We start from the raw sequence: 27,725 nt of genomic DNA on the forward strand, positions 1-27,725 counted from the left end.
ACCAGTTCAAGACCCTATTCAAGTTATATTCTCAAGGGTTCTCTTTGATATTTGGGGGATTATAATAAACACTGTCATTTTAGATTCTGATCATTTTTGTTTGTGATTAACCCTGGACTGTTTTTCCCATTTGAAGAAAAATAGGATATAATCTAGAGATTCTAGAGCTTTCATTCTATAAAGATTCTGTCCTGTAAGTCTTATAGTGATTTCCAAAGTTTTTCGGCTCTAGCAGTGAAACAGGATTCTTAATCAGGCTTTTTATACCTTTGCTGTGGAACACAATTAGTTTTCTCTGTTTGCCTCCTTATATAGAAGTGCACAGAGAGGTCTGAATTTACATGTATACATAGATTTCAGCAGATAATTTTTCATTGTTCTTAAAACAGATGGCCTTGGTTTGGGACTTGTTTCATTGGCACTATTTTCACATATTTCACATTGGAGAAAGTATACAATATATAATGAAAATACATTTCTGCCTTATTTTAGAAAATAAGGTAGAAAAATCTTAACAGCTATTAACTTCTCTCTAAACTATAAAACTAATTTAGTATTAGTATTAGAACTTCAAAATTCTCAAGTTTTCCTTTTTAAAGAATCATCATAGATCACTCACATTTTTTAATTATTCACTTGCTTCTAGATCAGTGATGGTATTGGTTCGCTTTTTTGTTTCAAATTTGTAAACCTTAGCTTGTGTGGAAAATTAGTGAAAAAATACATGGTTCTATTCACGTCTGTGAAGTTAAACTCTTGATTTGTTTATGCTTCAGCTTTTATATAGTATTTGCTGCTTTTTTTTAGACTCAAACTTCAATTTAAAACAGTTTTTTTTTAGAGAAGTTGTAGGTTTACAGAAAAATCATGCATTAAAAATAGAGTTCCTCTATGCCACCCTATTATTAAAACTTTGCATTGGTGTCATACATTTGTTACAATTGATGATAGCATATTTTTATAATTGTTCTATGGTTTTACTTAGGATTCGCTGTTTGTATTATGCAGTTCCATGAATTTTTTTTAAATTTTAATTCTGTTACCATACATTCAATCTAATGTTTTCCTTTTTTATCATATTCAGATATATATTTCAGTACTGTTAATTGCATTCACAGTGTTACGCTACCAACACCACCATCCATTACCAAAAATCTTCCATCAGCACAAACAGAAATTCTGTGCAATTTATGTATTAACTTCCCATTCCCAACACTTTCCCAGCCCCTTATAACCAATATTCTAGTTTTTGGCTCTGTGAGTTTGCTTATTCTAATTATTTCAAATAAGTGAGCTCATACAGTATCCTTTCATGTCTGGCTCATTTCACTCAACATGATGTCTTCAAAGTTCATCCATATTGTTGCATATATCAGGACTTCATTCCTTTTTACTGTTGAATGATATTCCATGTGTGTATATAGCACATTTTATTTATCCATTCATCTGCTGATGGGCACTTGGGTTGCTTCCATCTTTTGACAATTGTGAATAATGTAGCTATGAACATCAGCGTGCAAGTATCTACTGGAGTCCCTGCTTTCAAATCTTTTGGGTATATACCTAGTAGCAGGATTGCTGGGTCATGTGGTAGTTCTGTACTTAGCTTTCTGAGGAACAGCCAAACTTTCTTCCTCAGCAGCTGCACCGTTTTACATTGCCACCAGCAAAGAATGAGTGTTCCTATTTCTCCACATCCTCTCCAACACTTGTTATTTTCTCCTTTGTTAACAGCAGCCATCCTAATGGGTATGAAATGGTATTTCATTGCGGTTTTGATTTGCATTTCCCTGATGGCTAATAATGTTGAGCATCTTTTCATGTGCTTTCTGGCCATTTGTATATTTTCTTTGAGAGATGCCTGTTCAGGTCTTTTGCCCATTTTTTAAATTGGGTTGTTTGTCTTTCTGTTGTTGAGTTGAAGGATTTCTTTATATATTCTGGACATTAATCCTTTATTGGATATGTGGTTTCCAAATATTTGTGTAAGTAGTCTTTTTACTTTCATGATAAAGTCCTTTGAGGAACAAAAGTTTTTTATTTTGATGAGGTCCCATTTATCTGTTTTTTTTGTTTTTTTTTTCTTTTGTTGCTTGTGCTTTGGCTGTAAAGTCTAAGAAACCACTGCCTAACACAAGGTCCTGAAGATGCTTTCCTATGTTTTATTCTAGGAGTTTGATAGTTCTAGCTTTTACATTTAGGCCTTTGATCCATTTGTTTTGGTTAATTTTTATATATAGTGTGAGGTAGGGGTCCTCTTTGTTTTTGCAAATGGAGATCCAGTTTTCCCAGCACCCTTTGTTAAAAGAGACTATTCTTTCCCAATTGAATAGCCTTTGCCACCTTGATAAAAATCAGTTGGCTGTAAATGTGAGAGTTGATTTCTGAGGTCTCAGTTCCATTCCATGTGTCTGTATGTCTGTCCTTGTGCCAGTTATTATGCTGTTTTGATTACAGTGGTTTTATAATAAGTTTCAAGATCAGAAAGTTTGAGTCCTCCAACTTTATTCTTTTTCAAGATGGCTTTAGCCCCTTACCTTCCATATCAGTTTGGTGATTGGCTTTTCCAATTCTGCAAAGAATGTTGTTGGAATATTTATTAAATTGCATGAATCTATAAATTGCTTTGGGATAGTCTTGACGTCATCTTCCAATCCATAAACACAAATTGTCCTTCCATTTATTTAGGTCTTCTTAAATTCTTTTAGCAATTTTCGTAGTTCTCTGGGTACAAATCATTTACATCCTTGGTTAGATTTATGCCTAGATATTTGATTCTTTTAGTTGTTATTGTGAATGGATTTTTTTTTCTTGATTTCTTGTTCTGATTATTAATTGCTTATATATAGAAACACTACTGTTTTGGGGTGTTAATCTTGTACCCTGCCACTTTGCTGAATTAATTTATTAGCTCTAGGAGCTTTCTTGTGGATTTTTCAGGATTTTCTGCATATTGTATCATATCATCTGCAAATAGGGAAAGTTTTACTTCTTCCTTTACAATTTGGTTGCCTTTATTTTTCCTTGCCTATTTCCTGGGCAATAACTTCTAGCACAGTGTTGAATAACGGTGGTAACAGTGGGCATCCTTGTCTTGTTCCTGATCTTAGAGGGAAAGCTTTAGGTCTTTCACCATTAAGTAGGTGTGGGCTTTTACGTTTACATATATGCCCTTTATCATGTTGAGGAAGTTTCCCTCTATTCCTGGTGTTCTAAGTGTTCAGTCAAGAAAGGGTGCTGGATTTTGTCAATGCCTTTTCTGCATCGATTGAGATGACCATGAGTTTTTTTTTTTTTCTTTCATTCTGTTAATGTGCTGTATTACATTAATTGATTTTCTTATGTTGAACTAACCTTGCACACCAGGAATAAATGCCACTTGATCATGGTGTATAATTCTTTTAATATGCTGTTGGATTTGGTTTGCTAGTATTTTTTTGAGGATTTTTGCATCTATATTCATAAGAGATATTGGTCTGTAGTTTTCTTTTCTTGTGGTGTCTTTATCTTTCTGCTTTGAACCACTGTCTAGTGTCCTGAAGAACTCTCTTTAGCAGTGCTTGTAGGGTAGATCTAGTAGTGGTGTATTCCCTCAGCTTTTGTTTATCTGAGAATATCTTAATCTCACCCTCTCTTTTGAAGGAGATTCTCACTGGATATAAAATTGTCTGGCAGTTGTTTTCCTTCAGCACTTTAAATATTTCAACCCACTGCCTTCTTGCCACCATAGTTCCTTATGAGAAATTGGCACCAGTCTTATTGGGATTCAGTTGTATGTTACATGTTGCTTTTCTTTTGCAGCTTTCAGAACTCTCTCCTTGTGTTTTGTGTATGATAGTGCAATCAGTATATAGCAGGATGTATCTTTCTTCATGTTTACCCTATTTTGTGTTCTCTGAGCTTCCTGGATGTGCATAGTTATATCTTTTGCTAAGTTGGAGAGGTTCTCTGTCATTATTTCTTAGACTATTCCTTCTGCTCCTTTCTCTCTTTCTTCTGGGACTTTCATAACATGTATGTTTGTGTACTTGATGGTTTCCCATAGTTGTCTGAAGCTATTTTTGCTTTTAATATTCCTTTTTTCTTTCTAATCCTCAGCCTGACTTGTTTCAAGTTCACTGATTTTTTTCTTCTGCCAGCTCCTTTCTGCTCTTGAAACCATCCTAGACAGTTTTTTCATTTCAGTTATTGGGTGTAACTCCAGTAATTCTGTTTGGCTCCTTTTTAAAATTTCTATCTCTTTACTTAGATTCTCATATTGTTCATTCATTGTTTCCCTGATATCCCGTGGTTCTTTTTCTGTACTTTACTTCATCTCCTTAGGCATTTGTAAGATTGTTTCTTTAAAGGCTTTGTTCAGTTATGTCCACATTCTCATCTTCTTCGTTGGTGTTTTCTTTATTTTTATGCTCTTCCTTTGGATGGGCCTTCATTTACTGTTTCTTTGTCTTGTACCCTTTTGTTGCAGACTGTATATTTTTAGTATTTTAAAATGTTGACTCTGGGATTTACTCCCTAAGATGTCTGTTTCATAGTTTTGTAACCAGCTAGTGATATGACAGATTTTCTTGAGTTTCAGCCCTCCTATCTTGAGCTTCGCCCAAAGCGAATGATGCACTGTGCAGGATTTTCCCTGTCTTACTGGGCCTTTATCTTGTCTTGGGCTCTCACATGTTAGTTGTTTTGGAGCTCCCCCTCTGTTTACAGGAGTGTGGTTGTCCCCTCTGTTCCCCAGGAGACAACTCTCTCTCTCAGGTATTTGACACTAGCAGGCCTTTGTCCTAGACTGCCTGTCTCTGTAGTTTTTTACACTCCTTTCATTGTCTCATGCTGCTTTTGCCTGGAAGGCACATTCTGGGAGGAGGGTCTCTCAGGGGAAGACTGCCGCAATTCAGTCTTAACCAGCCGAAATAGGACCAGGGACCCATGAAGATGGTGCAGACCAATTCCAAGGTGCCTTATGGAGGGGGTCAGGACAGGCACCAAAAACTTCTCTGATGGGTCCCCAATCTGTGCTTTCCTGGCCTGCCCAGCAAATGCAGCCTTTCAGCCTAATTTCCCCCACAGCCCTGAGGAAGCCCTGCATCTTTAAATCTCTACAGCCTCTGCCTGTGTCTGGGGAGGGTTGAAATAATGACTGCCACTGCCTTGGTCCAGCATGGGATTGAAACAATAACTGCCCTCAGAGCTGGACCCAGCTAATAAAGCCATGATCAGTGATCAGCCTTGCATACCCCTGTTCTTGGAGAAGAAGATTTTTATGTCCCACTAGTCAGGGAATGGACCCCGGGGCAGCCTGCTGCCAAGAATGGGGACTGGGCACCAGTAGCTGCTGTGAGAAGAAAGCAATTTATAGTTCTTTACTGTAATTTATCAGCCTCTTCCTCCCACCCTTCCTGGGATGCTGTACAGTGTCCTTGTCTCTGGAGTTTCAAAATAATTGTTTCAGATATTTCCTGCCTGTTTAATAGTTGTTTTGATGGAAGGACTGAGTCCTGGGGCTCCCTACTCTGCCATCTTTCCCACAGTAGAACTTCTCTCAAAATTGGAGTCAGTTCTCAACAGTGAGCTCAGATAATGTTTTAATTTTTTAGCAATAGAGTATATTTTAATTAAGATATGTATGATTTTTTTTTTAGACATAATGCTGTTGCACACTTAATAAACCACAGTGTAGTGTAAACGTAACTGTTATGTGCATTGGGAAACCGAAAAATACATGACTCGCTTTATTGAGATATTCACTTTATTGCAGTGGTCTGGAACCAAACCCACAAGATCTCTGAGGTGTGTCTGTATTCATATACCATGGTTTGTTTGTTTAGCCTGTTCCCTGTTGATGGCATTTTGATCCTTTTGGTCTTTGTTAATACAAATAGTCCTGTAGTAAATAGCAAGTTGTGCATAACTTGGGTAATTTTGCCAGTATGCCTGGCGGATGGATTCCTAGAAGTGAGATTTCTGGGTCAGAGGATAAATGTGTATGTGGTTGTGCTAAATATTGCCAAATTGCCCCACCTGGGGGGATATACCATTTTGCATGCCCACCAGCAATGTATAGAAGGCATGCCTGTTTCTCCACGACCTTGCCAGCAGATTATGTTGTCAAACTTTTGGGTTTTTGCTGAAAAGTGATATTTCAGTGTAACTTTTTTAACTTGGCCTTTAAATGTATTTATTTATTTTTATTAGGGCAGTTGTAGGTTTATAGAAAAATCATGCAGAAACTGCAGAACTAACATATACTCCCTACCTCGGGGTAATTTTAATTTCCATTTCTCTTGATAAGCATGAGTTCAAGCAACTTTTCATATCATGAAGGGCCAGTTTCATTGCTTTTGGTTTTTAAACTATCAATTTCTCTAGAACATTTTTCTATAGAGTTTTTGTTCCTCTTTTCTATTTTTAGACACTTTATATATTTAGAATATTAACTCTTTATGATACAAATTTCAAATATTTCCCCATTTTTTCATTTTATTGTGCAAAAGGTTTTTACATTTAGTATATCGTGTCTTTTTCCTCTATTGATTCTATATTTAGAGTAAGTTACAATTTTTCCCATTTGTAGGTTATAGAAAAATTCATCATGTTTTCTTCTAGTACTTATATGATTTCATTTTTTTATATTTACATGTCTGATTCGTTTGGAATGGACACTGCTGAGTGGTGTGTAGATCCAATTTTATGACTTTTCCAAATGGCTATCCAGTTGTCCCAACACCACTTATTAAAAGGGGCCGTCTTTTCCCACCAATTTGAGATGGCACCCTTATAATATACTGAATGTAGATAGATTGATCAGTCAATAGATCTATTTCTGAATTTTCTTGATAAGGTGGATTTTTCCTATATTAGAATAGTTATAGTGTCTAAAATTACTTTCTTTGGTTTTTCTCTGTTGTTTTTCTACCACAGCTAGTCCCCAGGTGCTCACCCCAGGATAGCTTTGATATTTTTCTCAATAGACTAGAAAAGAAATGCTAAATATGTTGCTACTGTTAGGGATTGAATCATGTCGCCCACAAAAGGCATATTCAGGTCCCAACCTCTGGGGTGGGTATGAACCCATTTGTATACAGGACCTTTGAAGATGTTACTCGTAAATGTGTGCCAAAACTGAATGAAGGTGGGCCTTAATCCAGTATGGCTAAAGTTCTTATAAGCAAAGGAAATTGCACACAGAAAGAGAAGCCACAGGGAGCAGCCAGATGCCAGAAGTCAACGGAAGCCAGAAGGGAAAGCAGAGGACACCGCCCAGTGTTTTATTGCCATGTGATAGAAAAGCCAAGGAACCCCAAAGATTGCTGGCCAGTCAGAAGATATACTGGGAGGAAGCAAGTCTTCCAGCATCCGAAAACCTGTTGTTAAGCCAATCCACTGTGTGATATTTGTTTTAGCAGATGGGAAACTAAAACAGATATATATTGAAATTTTAATTTATAGTTCCACCTCATCAGATTGTAGTAGGGCAGGGAGTGGCAGTTAATTTTTCAGATTTTATATGTACATGTGTATATGTGTGGGTGTGTGTATAAAGACTAATGCGCAGAAGTTTTCCTTTTAATGAATGCTTGCGTTGTAATCATTGCTTAGAAAGATTCTTTTGTCCTTTTAGAGCTGCCTGCTGAAACATTGAAGTAAACATATAAGAATATTATGATTTTATTGTACTTTTGAAGAGATTGAATGTCTAAGCTAATTTATTAAAGAATTTGCCATTCCTTGTCGTAGTTGTTTTCTTAGAATTTGTCAGAGTTGGAACTGTTAGTAGACTGAGAAACTGACAAGAAGTTTTTTTACGTGCTTTTGAGCTTATAGCCCACAACCTATTTCAATCATTATTGCAGTTAACCAGGTAAAAGCTCTATGTTGGACTCCCAAGGTATTTATATTCTCAGGCAAAAAAAATGTTCTAAAACCTCATGAAATTGTTCATGCCCTTTGGAAATAACCTTAATCCAGATTCTAGACTAAGATTCAGAAAGAAAATTTCTTTCTGAAGATTTTTCTACAAAAGAAAAGAATTTGGGTTTCATGGTTCACTTAAGAATAGTATAAATGGTATCTTTAACAAGTGGAGATCATAAAATTAAAGAAGTTTAAGATACCTTTTAGGACATGCCCTTTTTCTGTGAGTCTGCTTGCTGGTTTTTCCTGGAATTTCGTGTCCTTGCTGCAGCCAACGGTCAAGTGGATAAGAACGTAGAACACTTAGGCCAGTAGTTCCCTAAAAAGTTGGTGAGGGAATCCAGATGTCAGAACCCTGAATACCAGGGTTTCTAGGTTTAAAATCCAGCTTGCTTTATATTATTTTGAGTAAACTTCTGGGCATGAGTTTACCCTCTCTCCCCACTCTGTTTTCTTAATAACTGCCAAAAAATTCTGCATATTAGTGGTCAAATTCCTGGCTCTGATCCAAAGCCGATTTCTGGCTACATATCCAGATTTCAGTGATTTCAGTCTGGTATTTCACATTATTATGCCACTGTCTTTTCCCATCATGGGTAAGGTAGATTGGATGGCATTATATGGAGAAAGCATTTAAGGCTCAGAGGAGTTTGGTGATTGACACTCTGCTAACAAATGACTGTCCTAAAATTGGAGTCCAGGTCCTTTTGGCTTCAAGCCCGTTTCACTCAACCACAACAAACTGAAGAAGAAAGAGAACGGAGGCATGGAGATCATTTAGGGAATCACTTTATTATTTCCCGTGAGAGATGATCAGGGCCTGAACCAAGGCAATGAAAATAAGGCTCTGTTTGACTTGGTGGCAGACTGGATGTGGGGAGCGAGAGAAGAATAGAATGATTAAAAATGTGAGTTTCCTGGTGTTGGGGGTGAATGGTCCTGGTGGGAAGAAAAGCAGTTGAGGGACAGATGCTCTTTATTCCTCCTCCCGTGTAGAATTCTGTGTGTTGTTTGAAGTTATATTTGGTAGAAGATATCTAGTAGGCACTTAGAACTTCGAGGCATTGTTCAGATTTTTGGCGTCTGTTGTTAGCAAGTACAAGGGAGTTAAAATGGGGCATATTTTTAATTGCAGTATCATTGTGTTAATCCTGTGACACATACCTAATGAGAATTAAAAATTCATAATTCTGCTAAGGGACTATTGGGAGGTTTATGGCATATGATATTGCTGTTTTTCATCCTCTATTGAAGATAAATTAGAAAAAAAAGACACCGTATTCTTGAAAGCATCTTGATTTATTAGTATGATTGAATGGTGAGGTTACACAAAATATTCCATAAAGGAACAGTGGTTAAAAGCCAATATGTTTTGAAAGAAAGGAATTCATATGTGCAGTTTATGGTTGAGTAATATGACAATGACTTGTGCATATGCCTTGTACAGTTCCTTCTCTGTGCAAGATTTGTACAAATAGTAACATCGGCAAAATGACTGTTGGCTACAAGCCAAGAAATCTTATTGAAATAACAAATCTGCTTATTTACTTTATTTCATTGGGTTTCATTTTTTTAAAGCAGAAAATTAAAAACCCTTTTCATTAAAACTGAAATTATGTACTTGGAATTACAGTAATGTGTATTAGTTAGGATTCTCTAGGGAAACAGAATCAATGAGAGATATCTATGAATATAAGATTTATAAAAGTGACTCACACAACTGTGGGTATGCACGAGTCCAAATTCCGTAGAGCAGTTAACAAACTGGCAACTCCAATGAAGATGTTCGATGAACTCCTCAGGAAACAAACTGGCACCTTCAACGAACTCCTTGGGAAATGCTTTGCTGGTCAGCGGAAGAAGTGAAGGTCCTTTATCTGTCTTGCTGAAAAGTCTTCAATTGATTGATTGGATTAAATTCAGTGAACTGCCATTCTCTCTGTGGAAGACGCGCCCTTTGTTGAGTCATCAGTCACAGCTGCAGCCAATTGACTGATGATTTAGTAAATCAGCCTGTTGGTTTATTGACCAGCCACAAATGTCCTGTCCTCGCAGCAATGGTTAGGCCAGTGCTTGCTTGACCAGACAGCTGGGTACCATCACCTGGCCAAGTTGACACATGAACCTAACCATCACAGTCCACCTCTTGTCAACTTGGCAGTTATGCATATCACCTAAAACCATACTTTATCTCTAAGTAGAGAACAATAACAGACATATTTTGCCTAACAATACTCCGCTATGCAGCTTACAACTGGAATGCACTAAATCTCTCCAGAATAGGGTGCAAGTCCTTGGGTGACATTAACTCTTAAAATTGATTTCCTTTAGCTTAAATACAGCAAAATGAACAATACAGCTTATGCCATATGATAAGGGGATAAGACAGAGAAGAAAGCAAAGTTACTTGCTTTACAGACAAAAACAAACATACTCATAACAAAACAAGGAGGAAATATTCATGCCATCATAGTCCTTGTTTCTGTAACTGGTCACATGGCCGTAGTTCATATTTATCACTACCTTCTTCCACTACCCTTTCCATGTTCCCTTTACCCTCAGCAAGCACTTCAGCTGGCCGTGGTTCTTTGCCTGGTGGGGTGACCCAAACCTTCATTCCTGAAGTTTCTTGGCCATTGGTAGTCCTGCCTGGGTTGGGTTGTTGCAGTTTTCCATTGACTTTAATCACAGGGCATAGTAGTACTAAGAGACGCTCTAGGGGATCTCCTGTGTTCCAGGAAAACTCTTCTTTACTTCCATTGTGTAGTTGCAGTGCTACTTCCCCTTGATAGTCAGGATCAATCACCCCAGCCAGTACAGTAATCCCCTTCCTTGCCTATTGATTCAGAGGCATAAGAAGCCCAAAGTATTCGCTGTATTATGTACCCAAAATGCCGTTATCTTTGATGCAATCTTGTGTGGGCAGACATTAGTATTGATTAGATTTTGGAATCATTTGGGTGTTTCCATGGAGATGTGATTCAGTCAGCTGTGGACAAGACCTTTGGTTGGATAATTTCCATGGAGATGTTGCCCCACCCATTCAGGGTGGGTCTGAATTTAATTACTGGAGCATTATATAAGCTCATACAGAAGGAGAAAGCTTGCTACAGCCCAGAGGGACACTTTAAAGAATACGCAGGGACTGAGAGAGGAACTTCAGCTTACAGAGACGTTTTGGAGACGGCCTTTGAAAGCAGACTTTTGCTCCAGAGAAGCTAAAGAGAGGACAAACGCTGCAAGAGCAATGAAGAGTGACATTTTTGAGGAGCTGAAGTCTAGAGAGGAATGTCTTGGGAGAAAGCGATTTTGAAAGCAGAACTCCGGAGCAGACACCAGCCACGTGCCTGCCCAGCTAACAGAGGTTTTCCGGATGCCATTGGCTATCCTCCAGTGAAGGTACCCAATTGTTGATGCGTTACCTTGGACACTGTATGGCCTTAAGACTGTAACTGTGTAACCAAATAAACCCCCTTTTATGAAAGCCAATCCATTTCTGGTGTTTTGCATTCCGGCAGCATTAGCAAACTAGAACATAATGTTTTTACATATTGCTGCCTGTAATACTGTACCTCCTAACACTTTTTTAAGAGTAAGGTTGTTTGGTTTTCATTTTCTTTGCATGATACTAATATAAACTACATTTTAAAACTATGGGTTATATTCTGTGCCAGTTTGGATGTATTATGTCCCCCCAAACACCATTATCTTTGATGTAATCTTGTGTGGGCAGACCTAGCAGTGTTAATTAGATTGTAATTCTTTGTGCCCCACCCAACTGTGGGTGATGACTCTGATTGGATAATTTCCATGGAGGTGTGGCCCCACCCATTTGGGGTGGGTCTAAATTAAATCACTGGAGCTGTATAAATGAGCTGGCAAACAGAAGGAACTCAGTGCAGCTGTGAGTGACATTTTGAAGAGGCGCTACAGTCAAGAGGGACACTTGAAGAAAGCCCAGGAGCTGCAGATGAGAGACAGTTTGAAGATGGCCGTTGAAAGCAGACTCTTGCTCCAGAGAAGCTGAGAGAGGACAAATATTCCAAGTGCAACTAAGAGTGACATTTTTGAGGAACTGCAGCCTAGAGAGGAACATTTTGGGAGAAAGCCATTTTGAAACCAGAACTTTGGAGCACACGCCAGCCACGAGCCTTCCCAGCTAACAGAGGTTTCCCGGACACCATTGGCCATCCTCCAGTGAAGGTACCCGATTGCTGAGGTGTTACCTTGGACACTTTATGGCCCTAAGACTGTAACTGTGTAACCAAATAAACCCCCTTTTATAAAAGCCAATCCGTCTCTGGTGTTTTGCATTCTGGCAGCATTAGCAAATTAAAACATATTCTCTCACTTTACATTTAAAGATTAGAGACCCCAAAAAGATTTAGATCACTATATCAGATCAAAGTATAACTGATTAAACCTAGCCTCCAGGTCTAAGAAAGATACCGAGCAGGTTCTAAGGATAATATTTTTGGGTCTAATACTTCAGCTTTCAAAGCTATTTCATATACATTATCTCGTTTGTTCTTCAGAACAAGTAACCTCTTAGGGCAGGTAATACCCATAAGACACACCTGTGCTATCATTTGAACCAGGCCCTTAGACAGATGGGATTTTCACTGTCTGCAGTTAGGAAGAACACTAAGCAGAGATTGTAGCATGAGCAAAGGCAGGAAATAAGAAAGGGTGGGATATGGGGGAATAGTAGCACACCAACTGTAGTGGAGAAGAAGAATTTGGGAAAGTATAGAAGTTTGGGGCACCATCATTAGAAAGCTTTGAATACATGCCTTACTCCTAAATAATTATTGTGATAATATTCCTGATTTTTTTTATTCCTAATGTTACCTCCCTGTCCTTGTTTGCCAGGCTGCTATGACAAATAACACAAAATAGGTTGGTATAAACAGTAGTTTATTGGCTCCTGATTGCAAAGGCCAAAAGTCCAAATCAAGGCATTGGCTAGAAGACTTGCCTCCCGCCAGGTCAGTAGCATTCTGGCTGGTCGGCAGTCACTGGGTTGCTTGGCGTTCCTGTCGGTGGCTGTGTCCTCTCCTTTCTCTTCCAGGTTCCTGCTGATGTCTGGCTTCCGGTCCCTCCCTGTGGCTTTCTCTGACTATGTCTGAATTTCTTCTGCTTATAAAGGAGTCCAGTAATCTGGGTTGAGGCCCATTCTCATTTAGTTGGGCCACACTTTAAGTGCAATGACATCTTCACGAGATTCTGTTTACAGTGGATTCACACCCACAGGACTGTGGATTAAGATTAAGAACATGTCCAAATTGGGGTACATAATCCAACCTACCACACTCTCATTATCCTTCTACACTAAACCAGCACAGTTTGTAATTTTTCCTCAGGCTTGCCTCTCACATTCCAGTGTCCAGTCCTTTGCCCAGTGCATTCATCCCTCTGCTCTGCCTGCTTGGTCTTCCCTATTCTTCAAGTCCCATTGACTGTCTCACTTGTGCTGCCTTCCTTTGTCCTCTGTGTGATCTCCCTACTCTGAACCTCAGAGCACTTAAATAAAATTAAAAGACACCTGATTAGGTACTAAATTGTTAATGCTTCTGTTTTTGATTATCTAGCTGAATTATAAATTGAGGGGGGAACAGGAAGGGCTTTATAGTTTTCCCAGTGTACCTTGAACCTAGTAGAAAATACTTTGTTAAGTCTCTAAATATAAGAATAAATATCAGTTTGGTTGTCTTTGGCTTTTAGTAAGTGATGAAATTTATTTTATCTCTGGTACTAACATTGTGCTACTAATTTGTGGGAGATAAAAAAATATAGAAGACACAGTCTCAGTCCTTGGCCCTTGAGACATTTACAGTCATGTTGAGTGGCTACATGTTGAATTAGGTGGCAAAAGACTTCAGTTCATGTGCCAGAGGATTTAGGTATCAAATTGTGGAAAGAGCTTTAAGTTCTTAGCCTAATAAATTCTGAAGGGTTGAAAATGAAAGATGGATACTGCCACCTGCAAATTGTAGAGTAACTGCAACAACCTCTTTGGTGTAAGGTCACTTTGAATTTCACTTTTATTCAATAGGAACATTACTCATTGAAGAAACTTTGTGATAATGGACAGTAATTTAAAATCTTTGATAATTGGTTCGCTTTTAAAAGCCATAGAATCATAAAGCTGGAACAGACCGTACTGCATTCCTTCATTTTTCAGGTGATGAAAGGGATCCCAGAGCCCAAGCTATGTGGAGACAAAACAGGATCTAGCATGTAGTTTTGACTTCAGGGCTTCCTCTTATGGAGTGTACTGTTATTTATCTCAATATGAATTAACTGAAAGCATTCATGTTATTACTATATTTTTAGTTATTTGCTCATTTGTTTATATATATATATATATATATATATATATATATATATTACTATTATTATTATTCCTACAAAATAGTCAAGAAAAGTTGCTTCTGTTCACAGAGAAAAAAACCCTAGTGCACTGCCTCGTGCCATATAACTAACAAATTAGCCAGGACTGGAGCCCAGATCTTCTGTCTCCTAGTACATTGCTTTTTTCACACCACCATACTGTTTTTCCTTATTTTTGCCATTAGAATTACTTCCAAATTATCATACTTAGGCAAACTAAGAACATTTTCAAGAAAGTGATAAGATTCTGTTGTAGGGGAGAAAAGTCCACCATTCCCTTATAGCAAAATTTGCCTTGTATAGACACAGTTTTCATAAACTTGGGTCTATTCCATTTGATATTTGAATTTAACACTCACTAGAGTTTGAGGCTAGAGAATAATTCTAACATAGATCTATAAATTTGAATTGGTCTATAGTAAATAACTGCTTTCATTCTTAATGAATTGGTTTTTAAAATGAATTCATAATTCATGGTTTTTGTAATTCATGGTTTTAAAATGAATTCATAATGAATTGGTTTTTAAAAACCAATATAATACTTTCACAAAAGTGTAGGTAATCATTAGCCTATAGCTTGATGAATTTTCACAACTAATGCACCTATATAACCAGCACCCTCCTCAAGATCATAACGTTACCAGCCTCCCAAAAGCCCCTCACCTCCTTCTATTTACTAGCCCACCCCTGCTGCCTGCCCATCAAGGGTAACCACTGTAACAGGGTAGTCTTAAAGATGAGATCTGGTACCCCATTAGTCAGGATTGTTCTGATTTTGTCTTGCCACAAATATGGAGAGATGAAAGGAGAACAATTTCTTTATTACTGCTTATCAACACAAAATAATTGTTAAAGGCAAAACAATTTCAGAATTTTCTCATTACCAAGACTTTATTTACACTTCAATATTCAACTTGAGCAATACTGGGGGATTATACTCTTTCATGCAGCTTTGGAAATATCCAGTAGTCTTTTTAAATGACCTTTTTCTTCTGAAATGAAATGCACAGTAACCTGGGAATATGCGAATGGATGAGGAGCGGTGTGCTGTCTCCCCACATGGCCATTCCCTACTGTAGAAGAGGCACAAGGGAGTGACTGCAGTGGAGAGCTGTGGTTGAGGCGTCACTGATAATGTTCCTCTTTCTTTGCATATATTCTCTAATTATTGAAGGTAGGTTTCTTCTATCAATAGTTAGAATTCTGTGGGAGATTTTTAATTCTGCACCTTTTCTGTTGTTTCCCCTAACTTAAAAAAAAAAAAAATTGGCTGAAATTCTTCCTTCTTGATTTGAAATATGTTACCTATACACTGCCTTCATTTTTCATGTTTCTTATCAGGACCCCTGAACAGTGCCCAAGTGTTGTTTCATTGCTCTCGGAGAGTTATAATCCTCATGTGCGTTATGGAGCTGCAATGGCCCTGGGGATCTGCTGTGCTGGTACAGGAAACAAGGTATAGTCCAAAAGCCAATGGGGCCAGTTCTTTCCTGGAGTCAGACTCTTTTCCCTTGCCAAAAGTTTATGTAACCGCTGTAAAAGTGTAAGTGTAATGATCTATAAGACTCAACTTGCCTCAGAAAGCTCCCCAGTACTTCCCCACTTTACTGTGCTGGATTGCCCAAAGCCACTTAAAAACAAACCTTACATGGATAGCTGTAATTGAAGCAGTGCTGTTGAATTTCTTTTTGTAAACACTGATTTCTTTAAAAAAAAAAAAGAAAAAAGGGAAAAAAAATACTTTTTTTTTTCCTTCAAAGAACTCCTGGTGGTTTTACATGGTTATTTTAGATATTTAATTTGCGTAATTGGTGTTGTGGAAATCAAGGTTCTGTTGACCTGATCTGGTCTGAGGTCACCAAAGTCAACTCAATTGATAACATTTTTATTTTGTTTTAAGCAAACCACTTAACTGCTATGTTCTTGTTTTTTCTTCTTTGCATAATAGGTTATCTGGTATTTTGTATCCTTAAAAGTGTAAAAAAGAATTGGGTTAGGCAAGTAGTGAATTCAAAACACCGTTAATCATGAGATTTTGTAAAGAAAACAGTTGCTTAAAAAGTACTATTCTCTTTTCAGAACACTGACAATCATCAGACTTCGTATTTCATAGTGCACACCTTGGCCACTTTCCCAGACGAACCTTTGTTTTAACAAAGTGTGTGTGCATAAATTTGCTTTGACTTTCTCTGGTAAAGCATATTAGTATTTGATACAGATAACTTTTTCTAGTCACGTAAATCATTATTGAAGCTGGAAATTAAAATGGGCATTTTCACTCTTAGTTCATTCAGGCTCTTTTAAAAAACGAAAAGTGAAGAGTTTAGAATATGGTGAAACTTATGTGAAAATTTAGAGAGAGACATCCCCTTCTGATCTTGTATCATATCCTGACCTCACACCCTGCTTTATTTTTCTTCATAACACTTACCACCACCTGACATTTTTCATCTGTTTATTTGTTGTGTGTGTCACCTCCGCTGAAATGTAAGGTCCCTGAGGACAGAAACTTCACTGCTAAACCTAAAAACATACCTGGCACAAAGTAGGCTCTTGTAAATATTTGTCAGATAAATGATAGGTGGCAAGATCATTGAGGGATACAATGGTGAACAAGTTGGACATAGTTCCTTTCCTTAAAGAGCTCTGTTTTTAAAATATTTTAATTTTTCTTGTTGGAAATTTCTTGCATGATAATGTATCTTCAGTTTCTAATTATTAGAGATGTAATTGGATATATAAGATGCAGTTTATAGAAATTTTCCTCCATTTTTTTCTAGGACACATCTGTTCTGTAAACAAAGGAAGAATATAGTTAGATGTTTTACTATGTACTTTCTCCCCTCAGGTCTTTAGTAGACATTAATGTCAAGCTTCGTAAGTTAAATATAAATTAGATTTTTTGTTTCTTTCCAGATTATTCTAAACTTAATATGATAATCTGGGGGCAAATGTTTTTTGAGACACAGCATCTAATAAGTTAATTCAATGAAAATTTTTTATTGCTCTACTTTATTTCTAGATAATTTGTATGATGTAGATAACAGTACCTATCTGACTAAGGTCTAGTGCTTTAATTATTTTTATTTCTTAAAAATCAGAAATGTTTGTTTATTCTAAAATATGCCTTTGAGATTATATCATATCTCAAAGCCTAAATTAGTGTCTTTTAACTTAAATTGGAAGTTTGGTTACATTTTTATAATAGCTACTTCATAAACTATTGGCAGTATATGAGTAATGTTTTAAAAACTTACTCCTCTGCACAGTGTCATTACATTTTGCAGTGTAGTATGAAGAAAGGACATACATATTTGGGGTATATGTAGTATCTGTTAATTTCTCTGATTTAAAAAATAAATAAATCCACATGTAGAGAAATCTAAAGTCATTTTCCAAAAAATAATTCAATTTATTCTTCCTTTCCTTGGACTTGGAACTAAGGGGATTTGAGAATTGACATACTGAACTAGGAAATAAATTTTATAATCTTATAAATCCACTGCTTTGTTCCTCCCAGATTTTTACCGACAAGGACCTTGTAAGGGACATTGTAAAGTGGTACTTCTACTTCCCAAAGTTCCTGCAGGGAATTAATAGGGGTTATATAAGCACTAAAAGGGTTATTGGGCAAAATCTGGATTAAACAAAATGTGGTTCCTTAATTATAAGTCTTCCTAGAGTCTTTTATGTGAAAATGTACTTTTGAATCTGCAAAAGGAGATCAATCTAGTATTCAAGAAAACCCAAACTTATTTAACCAAGGAATCCTTTTATTCACAGACCTGATATGCTGAAGAATATGGTATTGGGGTAATTCTGCTAAACATTTTAGAAAATTCTGTCATAGGTGGTCTTGTAAAGTGTGACTACGAAATAAATTCTATTTGATTTACTTTCTTTTGCCACTCTGTTAGCAAGAAAAAAAAAATTTTTGTTTTGTTTTGGGAGCTTTTTGTTGTTATTGTTTAAAATTAGGTCTTGTAAAATCATCTGACATTACCATATATGAAGGAGGTTGGATACACAATGGAAATATTGCAGGTCTTGGAGTCAGACCATCCTTGGTTTGCTACTTATGTGCCTTTGGGCAAGTTACTTAACCTTTCTAATTCTGTGTCTTGGTTTCCCAGCTACTAAAACAAATACCATGCAGTGGGTTGGCTTAAGCACCAGGATTTACTGATGCAAAGGTTTTGAGGCTAGAAGTCCCAAATCTGGCATCAGCAAGGCAATGCTTTCTCCCCAAAGACTGTGGTGGTCTGGGACTGGCTGCTGGCAATCTTGGGTCCTTGACTTCTACTTTCTTCTGATGGCTCTCTCTCTCTCTCTGTCTGAATTTCATTCTGTTTATAAAGGACTCCAGCAATCCAGATTAAAGCCCAACCTGCTTCAGTTGGCTGCACATTAACTAAAAATAACCTCTTCAAAAAGTCCAGTTTACAATGGGTTCATGTCCACAATGATGGATTAAGATTAAGAATGTGTTTTTTCTGGGGTTCATAATTCAACCTACCAGACTCTTGTTTGTTTATTTATAAAATGGGGATTATAGTGCTTATCTTTTACATGGTTGAGAGAGGATTATATGAGATAACATGTAAAATACCTAGAAATGTGTCAGGAAAATAACAGGTGTTTATCAAATGTTAATTCCAGTTTCTCTTAATTTCTTTATGATCTCTTTTACCCTATGACAGGAGCATTCATGTTCTGCAAGCTTCTTTTTCACTTAGCATCAATTATATTGAGACTTAAAGCGTATCTCTAGTTCTGAGCTATTATTCAAACAGTCTTCAGTTACCTTGTTACTACCCTGTTAGATGAAAATATTCATCAGTTAATCTTGACTTAGTGTGATAGTAACTAATTTAAAAAAAAGAACAAAATATCATCTTTGTCTAAAAGTTGTTTATTTTATGCTTTTAGGAAGCAATTAATTTGCTAGAACCAATGACAAATGACCCTGTGAACTATGTAAGGCAAGGAGCGCTCATAGCTTCGGCTCTCATCATGATTCAGCAGACTGAAATTACTTGTCCAAAGGTGAGCAAACATTCTGTTGGTATAGCTCTAGGAAAGAGCTGGTTCTGACTTTTCTTTAGCAGCTTATCTTCTGTTGAGGACATTTTACTTCAAATATGGTGAATACTGAAGTCGAAGTAAAGAGAGCATTTATTTGTTGGGGTAGAAAAATGGGAAACCTTTATATAATACTCTCTAAATGTATTTTTTACACATTTAAGGTCATTTTGTTCATTTAAGTATACAAACTCAAAAGATTAGGATTTATGGGGTGGTAAAATCATAAAATCAACTTTAATTTTTGCTTCCCACTATTTTAAAATTTATTCAGTGGAATGGCATCTTCCTCTGATACAGGATGCGAACTCAGGCCATAATTTTTTTTTTAATCTATCCCTCTTAGGTAATAAAAAGTCCTGCAGTCACTCTATATAGTACATGCACTCTCAGGTTAGGAATAAATATGTCCAGATTCTGTGTTGGAATGCCATCACCCACCTGGGTGATCCTCTTGGGCAGATTTCAGACAGTGTCAGGATGGCTTTCTTTCCTACTTGACCCACATCTGCTCCACAAGAAACACTCCTGCATATTTTGCCCTTCTCATGGGTAGGAGTCTAATGCAGCTATGTCCATTTCTCTCTCCTCCTTTCCCCTTCACCCCCTCTGCTCCTCTCCCTCTCTCTTTCTCTCTCTCTATGCTAGTGCCTCAGCTAATACCAGTGCCTCTTAATTTTATGTGTTATTATGATCTCTGATCATATTAAACTCTCCAAGTCTTGGTGATGTACTTTTCTTTGGGCTTAAAGTAAGGGAGAAAGACTCAGGCCTGGCTTTCCCCCCCAAAAAAACTCCTCTTCATGTGCTCTCCCTGGTCTCCACAATCCAACCCTCATATACCCATCCCGTGGATGACTCATGACTAATTCTCAGGCATCTATTTTAAAATTTGCTCACAACAATCTCTGACACCTCATGTTAGTGCTTGCTGTTTAATATATCTTGGCACTCCAGCCAAAGTTTCTCATTTTACGTAGTTAGAGAAATAAAAAATGCATATTTTATGTTATGTATGAATACTAAAAATGACCATGTTTGGTATATTAAATAAAGATGTATAGCTTATGCAATAATTTCAGATCTTCTGATTTTTAACCTGAAGTTGGGCATTTAACCACCTTTTATTAATTCTGCTCATTTTTGAGTAGCAGTCAAAAAATTGACAACAAAAAAGCGTTAGCATATTGTCTTCTACTTCATCAAGCAGATACAGAACACCTGCATTTTCAGCAAAGTAGATTTGCAGAGGGGTGGAGAAGAAAAAAATATGCAAGACTCGCTGATTATTCATTCTCATTTTATGGAGCTTCGTTTAATAAATTTTAGTTTACAAGCCATTGCTATCATTTTTGCTTCATTTATCTGGTGCTTCTCTTTCTCTCTCTTAAATCATTTTCAGGACTTCTAAAAATTGAGTTACTACAAAGATAGAATCAGACTTCTCATCCTTCTTTTTTATAATACATTATTTAAATCTATCTTCTAGAATATACGTATCTCCAAACACAGGCCACATTTCTTTTTGGTTTTAAAATATAACAGCTACAATATGAGTAACTTTTGCATCCTTTATTTCTGCTTTTAATCTTCTACTGAGCTTTTGGAGGTTATCCAGTTGAGTAATGTCATTAAAGAAGCCAGTTTAGGCCCTGGAATGTTCTTCCACTAACAGTAATATGTAGACAGTGATCTACTTTGACCTCACATGTTGCTTTCGTGTTACTCTATTGTCAACAAGACAAATTTTTTTACCATCTTCCCATCCTCTGTTGTAGGATTTCATAATTTTACAACTATTAGTTCCACACCAACAATGACAGAGTGTCTGGAATTAAGGGTGGGATAGAGTAGTTTGATAAAGCATTCAATCCCTCTGATAAATTTCATATTTAGAAAAAGCAAAAGTATAACAATTTAATCTTTTAAAAATCATTCCTAAAACCTATCTTTTAAAAATCATTACTAAAACCTCTTGAACCAAGTCTTAACTGATGAGAATACGTGGAGCACATCAGAATCTTGGATGTGGATTAAGAATGTTGAAATGCGGCTCTAACTGGTGGTTTTTGTCATTAACACAAACTGGGTGGTGAAAGGTAACTGTGTTCCCCACTGACTACAAAAGCAAAACTGTATATGACAATGTAAAACTTAAAAGTTTTCCAGGAAGCACTACTCATGATCGTGAAATTGTTACTTGGTTCATTAATTCTTGAAGTTTAAAGCCCTATGTCATTGTTTTCTATTCTTAAGCAAATGATAAAGAGCTTCATGGACTACAATTTATACCTTCTCTCCTTTATCTAATAACTGCCCACAAGACGACATTGATATTCTTTTGGGTTAGTAGGTGACATTTTGCTGAAAAGAAAAAGCTGTTTGTAAGCTCTGAAAAGAAGTTCTCAAGGCTACAGAGTCCTAGTCACAAGGTTGCAGACCAATCCATGAAATACAGTGGAAACACCTCAAAAGCAAACAGCAAGCATTATTCATTGAGAATTAGAACTTCTCTTCAAAGGTTTCAAAAAGGGATATTTTTCAGATATTTTGTGAGATTCATAATGGAAATTTCCAAAGGAACTGTTTTTTATGTAGCCATGAATATACATTAGATCCTTTTACAGAAGGCTAGAATGCTGTCTTAATTCACTCGATACACGGTAGTCTTAATTTAAGTAACTCTAGTATGTCTTTGCTTTGCTTCTGCTAGTTAGGAAAGACAGTCTCTCACTTACTCTCACAGACACAGACACACGAACATGCACTCACCCTGGATGATTATTAACCCAATTTAGAAAGCCCTTAGACCAGAGGTTCACATTTAAATGACTGTCTCTGCACTTTTTAATCTGTCAAAGTTGCTTTTTCTGTTCTGTAGTTTACTAGAATAGTACCTTTTAAAGATTTTTGGAGCTGTTTTCTCTCAACAGCCCAACTCTTTATGAAGAATTTATTATTTCTTCTGTTTATGTTTTGTTCTTTTTGTTAAGAACATGTATATATTAAGTATCATATATAAAATCAGATTAAAATACTGTAAGAAATGAATCTGGTGTTCCTCCTTGCCTAGTATCATCTGACCTAAAGCACAATACAGGGAAGATGCTCACATTACTGACAAGTACCCTTACTGGAATTAAGACTGTATTTGGCCAAGTTTGGTTAGCTTCTCTATTTCTAAAATAAGTCAAAATTTTGGTAGAATAGGCTTTTGTGAGCCATCATGATAACCTTGAAATATTTCAATAGAGAAACGTGTTCCTAATTCCAAGCACACCTGTAAGTGGTGGTCTATCTATAGTCTATATAGATAGACTATATAGACTATTACCGTACTATTGCCTTAAGACAGGGGCTTGGACTCTTAATGATGTCTGTGGTAATAAGAAAGAGCTGCAAGAAATTACCATGAACAAAATAATGCTAACTAATTATGCAAGGAGCTAATAACATCATTTGGGATCCTGGTAATAGAGAAATCATGAGAGCATCAACAGAAATATCTTGAAAGAAGAAAAAAGATAGTTTTCATTTTAGGCATGTTGAGCTTAACACCAAATCAGTTGGAGGTAAGATAGGAGCCTACGTAGAAAGTAGTAACTGAAGAAGGAGATTTGGGAAATAGCCACAAAGAAATGATGTAAGTCCAGAGACTGTTACCTGTGCTTCCAAAATCCAAAAAGTTCTGAAAACTAAAAGAGGTTTGTTTTTAAGGACTTATTTGGCTATAAACCAGACCCAGTATGAAATCATTTACAGCCTTTTTCCCACTTAGTATGAATATTCATATATTTTACTGCTTCGCAGATGCTAATTTATTTGATTATGGGCTATTGCCCCACATCTACTGAGAATGTTGCGTAATATATGGTGTATGGTCATATTAGCTTTCTAAATTCTGAATTTAAAAGCACATCTGGCCTCAAGGATTTCATGGAAGGAACTGTGGACCTGTAGTTGAAGTCTTAAGAACAGATTTGATATCACAGGAAGAAAAAAGGAAAACTCTAAAACTGATCCCTGATGTGCATGTACATTTCTGTAGCCTGGAAAATAGGAAGAAAAGAAAAAAAAAGAGGGGAGGAAACAACATAGCCAAGTGATAAGTACCAACAGGAATGGCTCCAAGGAACTTTATTTCCTCCTCCCTAACCTTTATTTTTTTCCCTGACACTGAAGAGTGGGGTTTTCTTCAAGCAGTATGAGGAATAGAGTTAAGAACATTTTAAATGTTCTTGTAGCTCCTCATACAGATACTTCTACACAGTAGAATGCCTAGATCACAGAGTTGCCTGAAATTTCAATAGTCTTTTCTGCCAGATTTTCATAATATAAATTGGGAAATTAATATGATTTTCCCCTGCAAATTCCACTTTTTGTTTTGTGTGTGGAGCCACACTAAGTACTATATACCAATGAAATGGAGAGTCAGAAATCATGCTCTTAGCTGTTCGTGTGATCGTGAACAAGTAAGTAATTTCACCCATCTCGCCACAGGTTTCACATCTATAAAACAGAGTAGACCAGATAATCTCATAGTTGCCTTCCAAGTTTAGGATTCTACCCTAATCTCCTAAAACAATAATTCTTTACCAAGAATTGTAATAATGAAAACTAAGTTACTGGTACATATGTAATAAAATTTGAGGAAACAAATTTTAAATGATAAAAAAGTATCCAATGTAATATTTGGATTAGCTCATTATATGTTTGTATTGATTTTTATTTAAATTCTTTCTTATAATGTGCATGCAGTGCTTTGTCCACTGTTTCTTTTTATAAATCATGAAACATTACGTAAACCTTTAGCACATAAAATTTCCATCCTATATAAGGAAATGTAAGTGTTCATCTAAAATAAGTTCAGAACCAAAGGAATTTGTCCTGTTGAACCAGAGTGTAAAAGCATCAAACCTTGGGGTTTTTTGAACTAGAAGGAATTTTGTGATGATCTAATTATGCTGGTTCTTATAGGTGGAGAAACTAAGGCCTAGAGAAGTAAGTGACTTACAAATGGCCATGTGTTGATTAGTGGCAGAGTTAGTTCCTTGTTTTTCCCATTATGTTCTGCTGCCTATGAATAAAAATTTAGAACCATGTTTAAAGAATATTATTTGGTTAGCAGTATTTAGGAGAGTTAATAGGAGGGCTGGTAGGATTCTGCCTGAGTATGGTAATACAGCCATGCTTATTGAACATCTTCCAGATATAAAATGTCCTCTAGTCATTATCTCATGTAATCCTTAGAGCAGCCATATATGTAAGGTAGGTAGTATAATCCCTGGAGAGATGAAGAGACGGAGGCCCAGAAAAGCTGAGTAACTTACCCAAACAGCTTATAAGAGCAGAAATGGTATTCATAAACCAGGATTTTCTGATTTCTGTTACTCTGCCCCTGTATCATAGTGTGGCCTTCCAGACCAGGACAAATGAGGAGGGTAAGAGATTCCGAAAGAACATATGATACAGATGTAGTCATTGTATTAGGGAACTCAAATTTGATATTTTCTGCTTTGGGCAGATTTGGGGAGCTCCGTGATCATGTCCTTCATGAACAAGCAGACTTCTTCCTGGGTACCTACCATTTGCCAAGCACTATTGGGAAAACAGCCAAGTGTAAGACATGGAAGGAACATAAAATAGTTTCCTCATTGTCACCCAAACAGATTTAAAGGAATCACATTCTTTATTGATAATATTTTTTAAATATGATTTTCTAATTATAAAAGTGGTACATATTTTAGAACTTTTAGAAAATGCAGATAAAAATAGACACTGGCAAAAATGACCAGTAATCCCACACTAAAAGAGACAACATTTGTTCCATGTTGGTGTGTTGCTTTTGATAAGAGCACTTACTCTGACATGTCCTCAGGAAATTACTGTGTTTGTGTAATGAAAGTCTATACTGTATGTGTGAATTCAGTTAATCCAAAATATACCTCACACAGCTTCGGTGAAGGATACTTTATGGTAGAACTGAAGGACTATGTCTTTTAGGAAATGAGCTAGGTTGATGGTAAGCAGAATAGCTGTAATTCAAAGTGCAATGAAAGCCTTAGTGTTCACTTGGATTGTTTAAGCATGCTGACTTACAGTGGTGCAATGTGAAATCACATTCAACATTCCCTTGAGTCTGAATCATGCACTTTGGAATGAGGATTCAAAACAGAACTGGTGTCGCCGCACCAGAAAAGTCATAACACTCATGATTTCAACCATGGAACTGTTCTGCATTCAAATCTGGTCTATATCCATCTCTTTTTGTAATTTGTGAAATTCGGAATGAAGTTTCATTACCATTTGAATATAATCTCTTTGTAGCTCTAAAGTGGCACAGCAAATGAATAGAATTAGATTATAATTATTTTTCTTATTCCTTCAGGTAAATCAGTTCAGACAGCTATATTCCAAAGTCATCAATGATAAACATGACGATGTCATGGCCAAGTTTGGCGCTATTCTGGCCCAGGGCATACTGGATGCAGGTAAATGTTTTAAGTCTTTTGGACTTAATCTTTAGATCTAATGATATAATGATTTACTCTAACTATTTTACATGATAGGAATTGAGCCTAGGCTAATTATTGCTGGAGAAAATTTGCAGCCTATAGCTCATAGAGGTAATTTAGTACATTGGTTAAAAGTGCAGACTGTTAGGGTTTGTATGCCAGTCCCTTTACATTACTAGCTATATAACCTTGAGACGTTACTTTCCTCCTCTCTGTGTCTGTTTTCCTGTCTTAAAAAGTCTACCTAATAGTGTTGGGAGTATTAAAAATTCGTGTGAAGCAATTACAACAGTCATCACTTAGTAAATACTCAGTGAGCATTGGCTGATTTTTTTTTTTTTAATTTTCTTAGTATACGTGAGTTTTAAACAGGTTGATACTGAAAATTTTTTGAGAAAGAAATTGTATTTTAGACAAATCCTAGCATCCAGATCACTCCTAAAATAAGATACATGGGATAATTTGCCTAATAAATGCACAGCATGCTGTGCACTTTGATTCCACAATTCACGCTCTTTGTTATTTAACTCTAGCTCATTCCAGAAGAGATGGGCTACCCTTCTAAGGGAGAGCTGTGGTTTTTAAGCACCTTAGGTTTGAATTTAATTAGACCTGTTTCTTAACTGTTATTATTGGTGACATTTCAGTAGGGTAGAGGGAAAAGAACATACCTATTTCATTGTTCAAGGAGGTGATTATTTCTCTTACTGCACCCGAGCCACATGGGATATAATGTTTTATTAATCTTTGTTAATTTGAAAGGTGAGGAATAGCATCTCGAAGTTTGGTAGCAGTTCTGTTATTAAGTGAACTTTTTTCCATATTTGTTAGCAACCTATCTATCAAAACACTTGTCAGCCGTATTTGTTATTGTTATTCTTTTCTCAGTCAACTAGGAATGTGAAGGAGGATCAGGAAAAGCTGCAGTTTTTTGTTAACTTTATTAAAATTGTTCTTATTTGTTAATATCTTCAGGTTTTTCTGCTTGCTGAGAGTATAAGTTTAGACAATCATCTTACATGTTTACCCCCCGTCTCCTTTGTAATTTGGTTTATTTTGTCTTTTCCTTGATGAGATTTGCCAGAGATTTCTCTGTTTTTTTTTTAATTTATGTGCTAATTCTACTCTTTTTTCTTCCCTTGAATACTTTATCTATCTCTTGTCTTTATTATTTGTTTTTTCTTGCTTATTAGGACTTTGGTGCTCTTTTCTGAATTTTTGAGGCAAATACTTTTTTTTTTAACCCATATCCTTAGTTTTGTTCATTTGTTTTAATTTTCCAAGATGTTGAGAGTTTTCTGTTTAAACTTTGTGTGTTAAGGTACAATTTATTTTTCTCTAATTCCTTGCAGCTCTCTATAGACAAGGAAAATATTGCATAGGTATTTTAGATAGAGGAAACCATTTCAATTCTAGACAGTATCGATTCTCTCTCCCATGTATAAACACTTCAGATATCAACATGCCATACTTTCTTCCTCCTCATTCCTCACCACCTTCCAGGATTTCAATTTTATGTTTACATTGTCAAGGTTTGTAAATTTATATCCTGTTCTAAAATCATAATTTTCAGTTGTTTAGTCTTAGATCATATGTAAATGGATTCATTGCTCACCACCATTTCCTTTATTGCTACTTCTTCATTCCTGGGTTCTATTTGTACTAAAACTCGACACCTAATAGGCTGGATTTTGTCAATAGTTAGCTTTTCAAGGAGGATTTAGGTGTAACATTTTACTATTCCAGAATGGTTTTTGTGTGTTTTTCTTTTAGTTGCCACTTTTTGAAGTTTGTGATTTTAGACCAACACTTCAACTTGTTCAG

The 27,725-nt window shown here is 36.4% G+C and overlaps 1 protein-coding gene across 1 annotated transcript in view; it reads left to right on the top strand.

Moving 5' to 3' along the window:
* PSMD1 (proteasome 26S subunit, non-ATPase 1) overlaps nucleotides 1-27,725 on the top strand; it is a 112,589-nt gene that overhangs the window by 65,029 nt on the left and 19,835 nt on the right. The window contains exons 17-19 of the mRNA XM_037849100.1: nucleotides 15,646-15,760; nucleotides 19,234-19,350; nucleotides 25,775-25,877. Of these exons, the coding sequence (XP_037705028.1) occupies nucleotides 15,646-15,760; nucleotides 19,234-19,350; nucleotides 25,775-25,877 (335 nt within the window). The remainder of the gene's footprint in view (nucleotides 1-15,645; nucleotides 15,761-19,233; nucleotides 19,351-25,774; nucleotides 25,878-27,725) is intronic.

This window comes from Choloepus didactylus, chromosome 9 (assembly GCF_015220235.1).
Source record: "Choloepus didactylus isolate mChoDid1 chromosome 9, mChoDid1.pri, whole genome shotgun sequence".
In the NCBI taxonomy this organism is placed as follows: Eukaryota; Metazoa; Chordata; class Mammalia; order Pilosa; family Megalonychidae; genus Choloepus; species Choloepus didactylus.